The sequence below is a fragment of the Somniosus microcephalus genome, chromosome 13 (assembly GCF_052327205.1).
Source record: "Somniosus microcephalus isolate GS21.2 chromosome 13, FLI_Smic_1.0, whole genome shotgun sequence".
Classification (NCBI taxonomy): Eukaryota; Metazoa; Chordata; class Chondrichthyes; order Squaliformes; family Somniosidae; genus Somniosus; species Somniosus microcephalus.
This window is the reverse complement of record NC_140999.1, coordinates 25432497-25448093: the sequence shown is the minus strand read 5'-3', so window position 1 is coordinate 25448093 and position 15597 is coordinate 25432497. Positions and strand designations below refer to the sequence as shown.

Here is a 15597-nt window from a genome sequence, read left to right as displayed (position 1 = left end):
TATACGCGCCCAGTGAACACAATTTACGCCCGACACCTCTTGGGATCCCGCAGGCAGCAACCGGGAGAATCGGTAGGGGCATTTGCACGGGCGCTACTGGCACTCTGCAGAGACTGCGATTGTAAAGCGGTAACGGCTGTGGAGCACGCGCAGGGACTCGCCTGTGATGCCTTCGTCAGGGGCCTCCAGTCAGACCACACCCGGCAGAGACTGCTAGAAAGCAAGGAACCCGACCTGAAGACGGCCATTGCCCTTGCGCTCTCGTTAGAGGCCCACCGAAACCTCGAGGCATACCCCCGTAACGGCGCCGAGACATGGCAATCGAAACCGTGGGACACGGGACCGCCGCCCCCGGCACCAACCGCTGCAGCGACCCAACCGAGACAGCAGCCTCCGGTAAGAACTGCTTCGATGCCCAGTAACCAGGCCCAAAAATGCTATTTCTGTGGCCAGTTAAAACATCCCAGAGCGCACTGCCCAGCTAAGACAGCTACCTGCTCGGGCTGCGGGAAGAAAGGCCATTACGCTAACGCCTGCAAGGGGAAGCCAGCCAGCAGCGCAGCGTGCGGGCCGTGGGAGCAGCCATCTTATCCGCCATTTTGTGTACCCCCGGCCGCATGGCATCCGCCGCCATCGTATCCAACGCACTCAACCGCCATTTCGTCACCGGAACCGACCACCGTCTCGGCGGATGACTATAGTGACTCACTAAGCCACATACTGGCCTCCGTGACGCTGGATCAAGCCCTCCCTCACCATCTATCCAGCTCCATGATGGATATCGCGGTAAACGGCCGCGCCACCAGTTGCCTGATCGACAGCGGGAGCACAGAGAGTTTCGTCCACCCCGACACGGTACGTAGCCACTCCCTCACGATTCTGCCAACGCACCATCGCATTTCTATGGCGTCCAAGTCCCAGTCAATGGACATCAGCGGCTACTGTGTGGTGACCCTGTCAGTAGGGGGCACTGAATATAAAAAATTTAAACTGCTAGTCCTGCCCCGTCTTTGCGCTGCCGTCCTGCTAGGGTTGGATTTTCAGTGCCACCTTAAGAGTGTCACACTAGCATACGGTGGACCCCTCCCCCCACTCACAGTCTGCAACCAACAACTTTTAAATCGCCCGCTGCAAACCACCTGCAGCCTTTCCACATTAAAAGTCCCCCCCCCTCCCCTGTTCGCTAACCTCACCCGCGACTGTAAACCCATCGCTACCAAAAGCAGGCGGTACAGTGCCGGGGACAGAGCTTTTATCAGCTCTGAGGTGGAGCGGCTATTGAAGGAGGGCATTATCGAAGGTAGCACTAGCCCCTGGCGAGCCCAGGTTGTAGTCGTTAAAACCACTGCAAAACGCCGCATGGTAATCGACTACAGCCAAACCATAAACCGGTACACCCAGCTGGACGCGTACCCCCTCCCTCGCATATCTGATATGGTCAATCAGATTGCGCAATACAAAGTATTCTCCACCATCGACCTTAAGTCAGCGTACCACCAGCTGCCCATCCGCCATGAGGACCGCCAGTATACTGCCTTCGAGGCAAACGGCCGCCTCTACCACTTCCTTAGGGTCCCCTTCGGCGTCACCAACGGGGTTTCGGTCTTCCAAAGGGAGATGGACCGAATGGTTGACCAGAACGCGCTGCGGGCAACCTTCCCCTATTTGGATAACGTCACCATCTGCGGCCACGACCAGCAGGACCACGACGTTAATCTAGCAAATTTCCTCCGTACGGCCCAACGGCTGAACCTAACGTACAATAAGGAAAAATGTATGTTTCACACCAAGCGCCTGGCCATCCTCGGCTGCGTGGTGGAGAACGGAGTCATCGGGCCCGACCCCGACAGAATGCGCCCCCTAATGGAGCTACCCCTTCCCCACTGCCAAAAAGCACTGAAGAGATGCCTGGGGTTTTTCTCCTACTACGCCCAGTGGGTGCCCCTCTATGCAGACAAAGCCAGGCCCCTCATCAAAGCCACCTCCTTCCCCCTGACACCAGAGGCGTGTGCAGCCTTCACTCTTATCAAGAACGATATCGCGAAGGCCGCAATGCACGCGGTGGATGAGTCCATCCCCTTCCAAGTGGAGAGCGATGCCTCCGACTTCGCCCTAGCCGCGACCCTTAACCAGGCGGGCAGACCCGTGGCCTTTTTCTCAAGGACCCTCCAGGGCCCCGAGACGAGACACTCCTCCGTCGAAAAGGAGGCCCAGGCTATTGTAGAAGCGGTGCGTCACTGGAGGCATTACCTGGCCGGGAAACGATTTACCCTGCTCACTGACCAGCGTTCAGTAGCTTTTATGTTTAATAATAAGCAGAGGGGTAAAATCAAGAACGACAAGATCTTGAGGTGGAGAATCGAACTCTCCACCTACAATTATGATATCTTGTATCGGCCAGGGAAACTCAATGAGCCCCCAGATGCCCTATCACGTGGTACATGCGCCAACGCGCAGAGTGATAGGCTGCAGTCCCTCCACAATGACCTCTGCCACCCGGGGGTCACCAGGTTTTTCCATTTTATCAAATCCCGTAACCTGCCCTACTCCATCGAGGAGGTCAGGACCATGACCAAGAGCTGCCAAATCTGCGCCGAGTGCAAACCGCACTTCTATAGGCCGGACAGAGCAAGCCTGATCAAGGCCACCCGCCCCTTCGAACGCCTGAGCGTCGATTTTAAAGGGCCCCTCCCCTCCGCTGACCGCAATGTGTACTTCCTCAACATAGTTGATGAGTACTCCCGTTTCCCCTTTGCCATCCCTTGCCCAGACATGACCAGTACCACGGTCATCAAGTGTCTGAATGACATCTTCGCTCTGTTCGGGTTCCCCAGCTATATACATAGCGACAGGGGCTCATCGTTCATGAGCGACGAACTTCGGCAGTACCTGCTAACAAGAGGTATCGCCACGAGCAGGACCACCAGTTACAACCCCCGGGGGAACGGCCAGGTGGAAAGGGAGAACGCGACGGTTTGGAAGGCAGTCCTCTTAGCACTAAAATCTAAGGGCCTTCCGACCTCCCGCTGGCAGGAGGTCCTCCCTGCAGCGCTCCACTCCATTCGGTCACTGCTTTGTACTGCCACTAATGCGACCCCTCATGAGAAAATGTTCGTTTTCCCCCGGAAGTCTACATCGGGAACCTCGCTACCGGCATGGTTGACTTCTCCTGGGCCCGTCCTACTGCGGAGGCACGTGAGGACGCATAAAACGGACCCCCTGGTCGAGCGGGTGCACCTCCTACACGCCAACCCCCAGTATGCCTGGGTGACATACCCAGACGGGCGGGAGGACACGGTCTCCATACGAGATCTCGCACCCTCGGGTACCCCTGAATTACCACCGTTATCCCCCTTACCACCGTTATCCCCCTTACCACTGTTATCCCCCACCACCCCTCCCAACCCAACCCCTGCAGACGGCATGCCAAAGCCCCAGGAATCTTCGCCAACCACCCAGACACCAGACCCGACGTCGGATGCTGCAACACCACCGCCGCCACCACGACGATCAGGACGTCAGACAAGGCCTCCTGATAGACTTAACTTGTAGTACCCTTCACCCCGCCGGACTTCACATTAAACAAGGGGTGAATGTGGTAAACCACTGTATTGTATATTGCCACCTCTGGGTGGCGCTGTGTATGGAGGCATGCCTCAGCTGACTCCACCCACCACTGTGTGGGTTTCGTTCAGACTTGTTCAGTCACTCACGAAGAAGCATGGTCTCTTCTTAGCTAATAAAAGCCTTATTCATCTCTTCTTTCGACTCGTCATCTCTTCTTCGACTCATCACCTTTTATGAAGTAATTGATAAGCGTATCACAGAGATGGGATGTCATTTATCCGTGAACTGCCCAACATCCCAGTCTACCTCGTGTTTTCATTCACTCTTAATGCCAGCTCATTTTATAGCAGTTTCTGTGCTGAAGTAATGCAGTACCATACATGAACCACTTATCCAAGCTCTTGAATTTATCAGAATTGAGGGGATGGGGTTGTTTGGATCAGCAGTACCCCACTGCAGGTGAAAATCAATTGACTTTAGCAGACTTTTCATGAATTTCAAAATGCAAGGACATTTGTATTGCACAGTTATTTCTCTCCATTAGCTGTTAAAGCGGTTTGGAAATCAACTGGTTCATTCAGTTACTGCATTTAACTATTTTCCCATTCTCCTTAGATTTCCACAGCTTATGCATCACTATGACTAAAACTATGGTTAAAAGAGTGGGTAGGTGGGCTCGCTGCCAAGCTTCTGCCTACACCCACACATCACTGAGTGCGCTCACTTCCTCCTGAATGTATTACATCAAGCGGGAGTGTCATTTTTCTACCATTGTGCCAGGTATGCAGTAAATGATCCTTACCACTGTCGCGTGAAGTTCCCTCATCGGGCTGATCTTCCTGTTCCTTGTTCTCTTTCCACAGAAGAGTCCCATTACTGGCTGCATCTGCAGCACCTGTGGGAGGCACATAATGAAAAGCAACACGGTCAGGGAGCGCTGATGCACAAGAGGCACTTCGCTATAAAACCAGATAAGCAAAGTTACCGGAGATTAATCTAAATGTCTTAATCTAAATGTACACTCTCGGGAGCCGCAAGCCTACATTTTGTTGTACTGCACTTGTGCACTAACAATGACAATAAAGTTGATTATTAAAAAAACACTGCGCAGAAAATGCTGGAAACTCTCAGCAAGTCAGGCAGCGTCTGTAAAGAAAAGAAAATATGAAAGTTTCAGTCACTGCCCTTCATCAGAAGATGTTACAGATGAGCAGCTTATCAGAAGGAAGAGAGCAAGGGAAAGAGAAGGAAAAATATACAGAGAGAAGGAATGAAATAAAAAGGAATGAAATAAAAACAGAAAATGCTGGAAATACTCAGCAGGTCAGGCAGCAGCTATGGAGAGGAACAGGGTCAATATTTCAAGTCACTGACCCTTCATCAGAACTGGAAAAACTCTGCTTTAACACGGTTTCTCTCTCCACAGATGCTGCCTGACCTGCCGAGTATTTCCAGCATTTTCTGTTTTTATTTCAGATTTCCAGCATCTGCAGAAGTTTTGCTTTTGTAAGAGAAGGAACGAGCTGCACGGTGGTTAGGTGGAGAGCAGGAGTCGACTGGTCCGAGTGTGCCTTTGTCGTGTCCATAGTAATCACAAGCGGTTTTGTGAATCGGTTTCCACAAACAATGACAATGCTTTGCCTAGTTTAAATAATAACCTTGTGTGGAAAGGCATCACCAATGAGACACACTCAACTCGAGTCTCCCACAGAGTTTTATCGTTAAGGGATAATTTAACGTAAAAGCCTCTCAAGTGTAAGATTCCGCTAAAGAGCTAACGAGCCTGACATTTCATCACATGAAGGGAAACCAGACGTGTTCCATGAACATCAGTTAGAGGAATTGTGAAATTCAGTTTCATCCCCTCATTTTATTGTCATTTCCTGCCTTACTTTAAGTCTCTGGCGTCAATCATTAACCTTAAACAGGAAGGCAGAGGTAAAACACGGGTAAACCTTTTGACTTCACTGTATGGGGGGGTTTTCTGGCGGAGTGGATTGGCCGCCCATTATAGAATTCGTCCAATTTTCATTCCATTGGATTACCAGGTGGTGAAGGCAAGAATTTAGCCCACTGTATCTGCAATATTCTCTCAACTGTCTTGGAATGAAAATAAAACCGCCAATATATAAATGATGGTGTGACCAGATTTGAAGTTTGTTCTACAGCATCCAAAATGTATCAGGCACAGATCTCATAGGATGAAGACAACAAGGGACTGGGTTTCCCCTATCTGGTGCAAGTCATATCTAAAAGGTTAAGAACTGGTGCCAATTCTGCCCGAGTGGTAATGTGCAAATAGCCCTCAAATTTCCTGGGTCAGGTCATTTGATTCATTATTTACAGATCCAGGTGCAGAGCAGATCGACTGTAAATGGCACATTTAGAAGTGGGAGAGAAAATTTGTAAATAAAATATAAAAAGGGACAGAGGCAAAGGGAAATGTCACAATTGGAGGTGGGGGGAATAAATATTCTGAAAGCGTTTAGAAAAAAAACTCAAACAACATCTTTTGCCAATGCTTAAAAGGCAGGAGATTAAGAAGCGACAGCCAAAAATGAAGTGAAAGGAACCCCCACATGCAGCTGACAAGATCCGTTACTGTCTGTGCCCATCCAATGGTCCAGGTTAGGACCAGATGCCCTTCCAGCAGATGGCACAGCTTTGCATGTGACTGCTGACCAAGGCTCCGAAGGCAGTTTTGCCAATGGGGCCAGGCAGCTGGAACAATGTCTGCAAATACCGTTGGAATCTTGGCGAATGCAGCCAATCATGTTTTGCTGTCTGATAATCACCCCGCCACGCCTTCATTCATACAGTACCATGTAAAGTATGGCGTGCTAGGCTTAGAGTGCTGCCAAAGAACTGATTAGTCAAGTCTTCACGCTTATCTGTGCCATTTTGCCTGCTACCACCACCAAACCTGGAGTTGGAACCCCTGCATGCACTAATTGTTTGGCAACGAGAGGTGCATGACCACCTGTTTGCAGATGCAGGTGGGCTGGTATCAGCAGGTGGACACAGGGCACCTCTTGTACATCCCAAACTGTCTGCCTTCCTTTCGGTGGTCCTCCTTTCCAGCACCTCACGCCTCAGGGGAGTCCTATTAGGATACCCATTGATGGCTGTAACCGCGCTGCAGAAAAGAAACACAATTGGCACAAAGGATCATGATAACCCTTGTACACCAATAACAACTTGCATTTATATAGTGCCTTTAACGTAGTAAAACGTCCCATGGCGCTTCACTGAAGCGATTATCAAACAAAATTTGACACCGAGCCACATAAAGATATATTACGACAGGTGAGGTCAAAAAAGTAGGATTTAATGAGTGTCTTAAAGGAGGCAGAGTGTCAGAGAGGGTTAGGGAGGGAATGGCAGAGCTTAGGGTCTTGGCAGCTAAACATTAAACAAAGACCGCGTTATAGCAAGCATACTGATTGAATAGTATAATCTTTCTAGATTATGAATGTAGTAAACAATTTATTGCACCTCTATGATAGTTGTGTTTATTCTAAGAGCCAATGTTACAAATGCATGCACCTACCGGGAAGCCTCACCCACTGGAACTAGATTTTGGGAAACGATGGGCATGCTGCCATTAAAATGAATGGACGAAAAATTACGGGAAGCGTGTGCAATTTCCTGATTTGCATTCGCAGCGGGCAAGGCTCCCCCCCACTGAGAGCACGCACTCTCAATTTATCAAAAGCAGATGTTTAACACCTACACGTGATGCCATTTCTGAAACCATGCTTAGAAGCTCAAGCCATCTTTCCTGTTTCCATACAAGTGCCCTCAACGCTTTGCCCCGAAGTGAAGTGTTAAGTTCAGAGACCTTTGAACTGGAAGCTGGCTAGCTCACGCAATGGAAGGACTGGGCTTCTGATCAGATGGTCATGTGTTCCAGTTCTAGTGTCGCCATTCGCCAGTAACTTCAACTGGTTTGCTTCAGTAGCTGGACTGTGATGACTATTGCACAGATAACTGTCATTCAGGGAGGGAGAGGCAGGAATAAGAACGTTATTGACATGAACATTTCCCGCCACTCTGACTGTAGCCGAAGCATGCTGCCCATTCTGGTTGAAGGAGGGTGGATGGTGATAATTGGTATATATAAATATGTAAAATGCAATTGCATAAAAGCATTGGTGGAAAAATTCGGTTGCTTTGCGCCTCCCGTTAGCGCCATAAGAGGGCGCCCGGGCGCGACGCTGCCAGCGAAATTCAGCGGGAGGTTAGCGGCGGCGGTAACCGTTAGTGCCCCATGGTGCTGCGCCACAAGCCGCGATCTTCGGAAGCACCCTGACTTACCACCGGACACCCTGTCCGACGGGGTCAGGGGGGCCTACCTGCGGCCGGGGCGCCGGGCGGCCATTTTTGTTGCTGGCCGCCTGCCAGCACCTGCCCCCGTTGCCATCCCCGGCCTCCTCTGCAGCCCCCCCCCACCACCGCGGACTGCCAGCTCCGCTCTGAGCCCAGCTGGGCCCCGGGTCGCGCTGCACAAGGCCCCTCCCCTTTAAGAAGGGAAGGCCTGCAGTACTGCGGCACGTAGCACCGCGATATTCCCTCACAGCGCCCCAAGAGGGAGGCGGGGCGCTTCCAGTAGCACCCCGCCTCATTCTTGGGCACTACCATTCAATTTTGGCCGCGGGGGTGCTAATTTTTTTTTTTTTTTTTTTGGGACGTGACTCAATTTTCCCCCCATTATATCCCACAAGGAAGCACTCTAGCTACAGCTGCCAAGCTCTCCAGATCATAACAGTGCTTTACAGAGACATCTCCAAATCCAATCTACTTCACAAAATCTTCATCCTTTTTAGATAAATAGTTATTTGGTCGTTACATTACAAATACATTTTAAAGGTTGCTAACCTGTGCTTGGTACTGGCGCTGGGGAAGCTTGATGGCAATCGGTGGTGTCCAGATCTTGGCTTTGTTGTTCAAAGCTGGAATGACTCAACTCCTGGAAAAAAAAATGCCTTCATTATAGGTAATATAGAGAGTATCTCTAGTGATCAGCCTATAATTATTAATTGGACTTTATTACTGAATCTGGTTTTACTGTCGATCTCAAAATAGCAGTACGAGATTGCAAAATAGCAAAACAAAGCAAATAATTGCATTTGGGTACTTTACATCATACATTCGAGCTAGGACTGGGAACCATTTTAATTAAGTAGCTGCACTAAAGTTTCTTACCAGTGATTTTTTGGATTCGGCACTGAAACTGCTTTCAAGTGATGAAACCCGAGGACTATTATTGGGACTTCCATTCTGGAAAACACATTTCATTATTAACATAAATATATAAAATACAAGTGCAATTCAATAGTTAGTTCTTGCTGCAGTGCTCACATGATAATGGAAATTACAAAGTGTAAACACATGCACTGAGAGTTTTATACAATAGGTCTCCGAAACAAAAGCTTGATTTTTAATATAATAAATCAGTGGTGATTGGAAAAACTACCTCTAGATGGACACAAACGGTCTTCAGAACTTTAAAAGTCATGTCCCTTGACCGTAATGATACAAACAGATGCTGCAAAAAGAAAAGTCAAAACAAAATTAGTTTTCAGGAAACAATTGTTTGCTGTACCAACTTTAACTTGGATTTAAATGAAACCGCTTGAATGATGTAAGCTGCAGCTTGAAACAGATTTCAGTCACAAAATGTTCTAAATAAACAAGGCAATGATGAAAATATGGTTACTCTCTCCCATTCTACAGATGGGGGTTGTTAATTCTGTATCAGAGATCATTTTGAGAATTTGAATTCCATTTACATAAAAGGCTGGTATGAGTAAATATAACCATGAAGCTGTCGGATTATCATAAAAACTCAATTGGTTCACGAATGACCTTTAGAGAAGGAAACCTGCTGTCCTTACCTGGTCTGGCCTTTATGTGACTGCAGTGCCACAACAGCATTTTTAAAAATTTGTTAATGGGATGCAAGGTAAGGCCAGCATTTATTGCCCATCCCTAATTGCCCTGGAGAAGGTGGTGGTGAGCCGCCTTCTTGAACCGCTGCAGTCCGTGTGGTGAAGGTACTCCCAACAGTGCTGTTTGGTAGGGAGTTTCAGGATTTTGACCCAGCGACGATGAAGGATCGGCGATATACTTCTAAGTCAGGATGGTGTGTGACTTGGAGGGGAACTTGGAGGTGGTGGTGTTCCCATGCGCCTGCCGCCCTTGTCCTTCTAGGTGGAAGAGGTCACGGGTTTGGGAGGTGCTGCTGAAGAAACCTTGGCGAGTTGCTGCAGTGCATCTTGTAGATGGTACACACTGCAGCCACGGTACACTTGTTAACTACCCTCTGAAGTGGCCAAGCAAGCCACTCAGTTGTAACAAACTGCTGACTCCCTACCTAACAGCATTGTGGGAGCACCTTCACCACACGGACTGTAGCGGTTCAAGAAGATGATCTACCACCACATTCTCAGGGCAACTACAAATGGACCAGACCCAGAGTTCAGATTCAGGCTGCAGTATTGGTGTGCAGCAAACCATTTCTCACTGATGCTACTGTTGTAGTGTAAATGTACCTCCAAAATGTTAGAAATGCACAATGGATAAATCTATATCCAAATCAGAAAGACAGGTTCATATTTCAGCCTGTACTTTTCATCAGAACCGGAAACATTTTGTGGTCTTTCCCTTTCAGATGTAGACGGTTTTTAATTCAGAGGTCTAGCACTTGCAGATTTTTTTTTATATATATCTCAAACAACAAACTTCTGAGCTCGGAAAAATGACAAAGAAACTAATTTAAAGCCTACCTTTCTATAAGAATAAAATTTGATATTTAAAAATAATTTTCAAAGGAGAGTCTGTAGAGAGCTGGGAAATTTCTTGCAAACTTTGCTCTTTTCAACATTATTCCCTCTGCTCAAAAAGTATGAATGAATGGATGGAATCAGAGAAATGAAACTTGCCTTCTCTCCTTCTGTGGTCTTGATACACAGGGCATTGGGGACAAGGAGGGCAGTGTTCTGCTTCTTCAACATAGCCACTGTTGTGACAGGAACAACAAGCTGAACATAGAGACGGAAGGAAAAATTAATGAATCTTATTCTGCGGCTTTACCCACTTTATGCCAGTCTCCATCAAAAGCAATTCTTCTTTATTATAACGTCTTGCTTCTATATATCCTTCCTTCCAATGAGGAGTAAACAAAGGGATCAGGATACATCATTTACTAATTCAGCAAATGCTCATGGAGTAGAAACTACCCCTTCTCCCAAAGAAGTTGAATGCTCTTGCTCCACAAGGCATCTCTCTTAAAGGCTAACCAAGGATGGGGAATTGCATTACACAAATAGATATCCGATCCAACTAGTGCTGCAACCACGATCAAGATATTTGTTCCCCATTGCTGTGGCCAGAATTTATTTCAGGGCACTGTATAATAAAACTTATGGCTTTTAAAAACAGAAATACCTTGGTTTCTTTTAAAATGCTGCTGTAGAAACAGATATAGTTATCCGACACATACATCTTGCCATGGTATGGGACTTCCTTATGCAAGGCACATTTGAAACCTATTGGGAAACAGGGCTGGTTACATAACTAAACCACATAAAGACCTTCAGAATCTAGAGTGCAAAGGTCATAGATGCTGCATCCAAATTTGAGATTATCATTAATTTCATCTCAATGTTAATGAAGTCCATACTAGTACAATTCAAATACAAACAGTTCACGAAAAATCTTTCCATTCCCCATTATCGGAAATTTTCTACAAAGCTGGGACACGGATATTACAGAACATTAACAACAGCATGCAGACACATATTAGCCTTGGGATCCCCTGCCCCTATCCACCCCCGATATAGAAACTTACTGTCAATCACATGCTCATTCTCAGCAATGTCTTTAAACTGTTTGTGGAAAGTGGCGTTTGGCTTGATAATCTAAAAAAAAAAAAAAAAAAATTTTGCAAAAACACAATCTTAGTTAGATCAGATATATTATTTTATTTGATGTGTCCCAGAACCAGATGTTTAGAAGTACTAGGCATAACTATTGTAAATTGTAGATAAAACATTCAGAGTGTGTGTAAAGTAGTTGGCCCCGAATTTGGTGTAAAAACTGTAATCTGGGTGGGCAGGGGCAGAAATTGGGATGAAACCATGCTCTTTTCCCCATTTCTGCCAGTCAGGATTTTCATGGCATTTAGGGGCAGCCACATAATATTCCAGTCCACATATTCGCAGATGTATTACAAGGCCAAGCAAATAATAAATACAGCTAATTTTTTTTTTTTTTTTTTTTTTTTTTTTAAATTGATCGTGTGGATCAGCCACAGTCTTGCACCATGACAAGATACCTCAGAGTTCCCAATGCCTTCCAGAGGTGGGTGCCCCAGTTGCACGGTAAATGGTGCTGGCACCCACCTCAAATATGTTTCATCCCATGAAAGTGGGACACATCCAAGGTGCATCCATGGAGCGGGCAGAGATTCCAGCTTCAAACAGCCCCCAATTTCTGCCCCTTGAATTTAAAATGGTAAACTGCAAAATGTTGACAAAGTTGCAATAAATCATGTTTAACACCTGGGCTCTGGAGATGCTGCTGGACACCCAAACAGAGATTCATGATTTTTTTGTAACTCTACAGACGCTACATTATATGTGTGCGACAGACATGATGGGCTGAATGAATCATACAGCACAGAAAGCGGCCAAAGATCAGGTGAGTGAAACTAACTTATGAAGAGAACTTCAGATACCATCAAAGATGCAGCCATAACTAACATTTTCTTAGATGAGAAATACACACAGAAATCCCATGCAAGGTTTCCAGATATTTAATTTATATACTATTAGATTCCACTTAGAATGTGACACTGGCATTTTTCAACAGGCCCGTCACCCAGAAGGAGGTTTGATGTCTTCATTAACAGAGGTGGATATGCCTGAAGTTCTTGGAGCAAAATGATTTTATGTTGATATCTCGCACTTACAAGTCAATTTTTGACTGTAAATAACCAAGGGCATTTTCTATCCTTCTATGCATTTGTGGTTTTCTCGCTCTCTGGGGGCAGGTTTGGAGATGAGACTGCTGGCAAAATCAAAAAGATTGGCAGCGGGTCCCGAACCCGCTTCCAACCCGCCTGCAATCAATCTTCCCGGGAGTCAGGTCCCTGATTTGCGCAGGGACCCAACTCCTAGCGGCGGGAAAAGGATTATAGCCACGTAACTCCTTGTTAACAGGCAGTTAAGAGGCTTTTTCCAATTTTGACACTTCTACTGTGGGCTTCCTGACATCGGGAAACCCCGCCAGGTAAGTGTGGTGTGCCGTGGGTCTACTGTAATATTTGTGTATAGATGACAGCTGCAGAAGTGGTGTGAAGGATCCAATGGGACACTGGTGAGTTGCAGAGGTAAAAAAATGTGGGGAAAGTCATTTTTAATGGGTTTAGAATTTTCTGTACATGACAAGCTTTGAAGTGTTTCTGTTGTCCCATCTCATTGGGAGAACCTTTCTCACTAGTGACAGATCACTTCTGTAACCTTACCTGCAGATGCCTTCTTTTTTTAGCCTAAGGAGAGTGTCACTGGAGAGCCTGGGTGCAAGGGCTCACCTTTGTACAGTGATCGTCAGTGTTTGCAGCACCTCAATGCTGTCAAACACTGAAAAAAAATCATCTGTCAAAAAGAAATGGCGGTGGCCCCTTTAAGAAAACCGGTAGATGATGCATCATCAACTGATGTCATCTGACACCGGCTTTCTCTTAATTGGCCGCCAAGCCCGCAAGGCGGGCTTAACAAGGCCAACTGACGCAAAATCACGTCTCTGCGTCGGACGTCGCTGGGGGCAGGACTAGAACCCAAAAGGCAATATTCCCACCCCCAACATGCCTCTTCAGGTAAGATCCCGGCCTCTAACTCTGAATCTGTGACTAGTCACTTGTGTGCCATTATTTTAACAGAAGTACACTATGTGATAGTATGGAACACGGTTTAATATAAATTAGTTCCTTACAGAAGTAGAGGAGGATCTTTTTCTTCCAATGTATGGCTCGTCTTCATTTTTTAAACCAGGTAAATCGAAGGCCTGTGACCTGAATAAAGCAATAATCACATCAGCAGACGGTCTTCATTTCTGTTACAGCTAAATTCAACATCCCCACACTGCTAGCACTGAGCTATGCTTAAAAGGAAGCGTGGATTAGAGACAGGGTTAGGACACTGTAACCCTTAATCCTTTGCCCTGGGCTCCTCTAGAGATTGGCCAGCGCTGAGAGTGCAGAATTTACCCCCCCAGCATCAGCTTAACTTCTAGAGAGACTCCGAAGTATTGACCAGATTCCTTAAAAAGCAAATATAATGGTAGGAATCGGAGGGGGGAGGAAAGAGACTCATAACTATGGAAGGTACAGTCATCTGGAGAATTTGAATGTACCCATGTGTGCTATAGATCAACTTCATTAGGCAACTGTTCTTGTGCAAAAATCAGAAGAAAAAATATTGCTGTTAACTAGATTGATATGCAAGTCTTTATCTCTCAACACAGTGCAGACAATTAAAATATTCTCTCATTACAGCATTGTATTCGAATAGTGCTTTGCCACCAAAAATAAAATTTGCCACCAAAGTCACATATTAGCACTTTGCTCAGTGTACACTGCAGACCAACTTGGTGGCTTTATTTAAAGTTAAAATGCTCAGAATTAAAAGGCTTTTGCTGCCACTTGAGGGGGTTTTGGAATCGGCTTAGTTCCTGGAGAGAGAGTTCAATTCTGAAATCTTCATTCAAATCGAATCATACAGCACAGAAGACCATTCGGCCCATCGTGCCTGTGCCGGTTCTTTGAAAGCGCCATCCAATTAGTCCCACAGCTCTGCAATTTTTTTTCCCCCTTTTCAAGTATATATCCAATTCCCTTTTGAGCTGCTTTCACCACCCTTTTAGGCAGTGCATTCCAGATCATAACAGCTTGCTGCCATGTTGGCTCCAGTGCGCACTATTGTATACATTTGCAATATGATTTTTCAAACTAGTTTGTAGAACTTAGTGACATATACGTTCGTTAATACAATGGAATGACTACATCTCCAATCATGTTGCGGCAAACTATAAAATGGTCAAATGTCCTGCAATGTGTCTAACTTGTTCACAAAGAAGTCTTGCATATTTCTACTGAATCAGTTAAAAGCATTAAAACCATTTTGCAGACAAAACTTATATTTATATAGCACTTTTAATGTAATAAAACATGCCAAGGCGCTTCACAGGAGCGTTATCAAAAAAATTGACACCAAGCCATAGAAGATGTTAGGCCAGGTGACCAAAAGCTTGGTCAAAGAGGTAGGTTTTAAGGAGCATCTTAAAAAGGAGGAAAAAGTGGAGAGGTGGAGAAATGTATTATTAATTAATTAAAAAGACACATTATTAGTCTTTTATTTCTTACAAAAGTTCATAAAGGTGCAACATAAGCAATATTCAATTTGAAATGTTTTTTAAAAAAAAATATGCACAGAGGCAATTGAAACTGTGCACGTCACCTTATGAGGGGCGGCACTTTCTCCTTCTGCTGGATCTCAGGCAATGTGGAATCATTTTCCAAGTTGTATGTCTTTAATTGTGCCTGCAACAACTTTTTGCTCTTCTTCTGTTTATCAGCCATCAGTGCAATCTCATTCGGACAGCCGCTGCAAAAATGACAAAACCTCAAATCAATAAATACTGACAACCGTCTCGAGGGTTACCAACATTACCCGCAGTCCACGGCAGGTTTGTAAAACAAATATGCAACAAATAAGCAAGAGCAATTAGTTGGTTACATAATGGTGCAGCAGTGTAGTCATTTTGATCTTTGCCTTCGTTGCTCCATGGGCCCTTTCCTAGAGCCACCATAAAGTTTGCTCACTAACAAACCTCACTGGAATGGAAAGACAATCGTTATCTTTACAGAAGGAGGCCGTGACGTAAGAAAGCTATTAGGCACTTGGTCTAAGCATTAAACAAAGCTTTAATCAACTGTTTTACAACATGGAGGTCTAGTTGTGTCCTTCA

At 46.0% G+C, this 15597-nt stretch overlaps 1 protein-coding gene across 2 annotated transcripts in view; it reads right to left on the bottom strand.

Annotated features, from left to right (window-relative positions):
* The window catches only part of LOC147108144 (uncharacterized), an 81605-nt gene that overhangs the window by 3070 nt on the left and 62938 nt on the right, over positions 1-15597 (bottom strand). For both annotated transcript variants that reach the window (XM_086004651.1, XM_086004652.1), the window contains exons 2-10: positions 15087-15233; positions 13564-13642; positions 11420-11489; positions 11017-11117; positions 10512-10610; positions 9044-9115; positions 8773-8847; positions 8446-8536; positions 4370-4462 (exon numbers count right to left, since the gene is read on the bottom strand). In XM_086004651.1, the coding sequence (XP_085860777.1) occupies positions 4370-4462; positions 8446-8536; positions 8773-8847; positions 9044-9115; positions 10512-10610; positions 11017-11117; positions 11420-11489; positions 13564-13642; positions 15087-15233 (827 nt within the window). The remainder of the gene's footprint in view (positions 1-4369; positions 4463-8445; positions 8537-8772; positions 8848-9043; positions 9116-10511; positions 10611-11016; positions 11118-11419; positions 11490-13563; positions 13643-15086; positions 15234-15597) is intronic.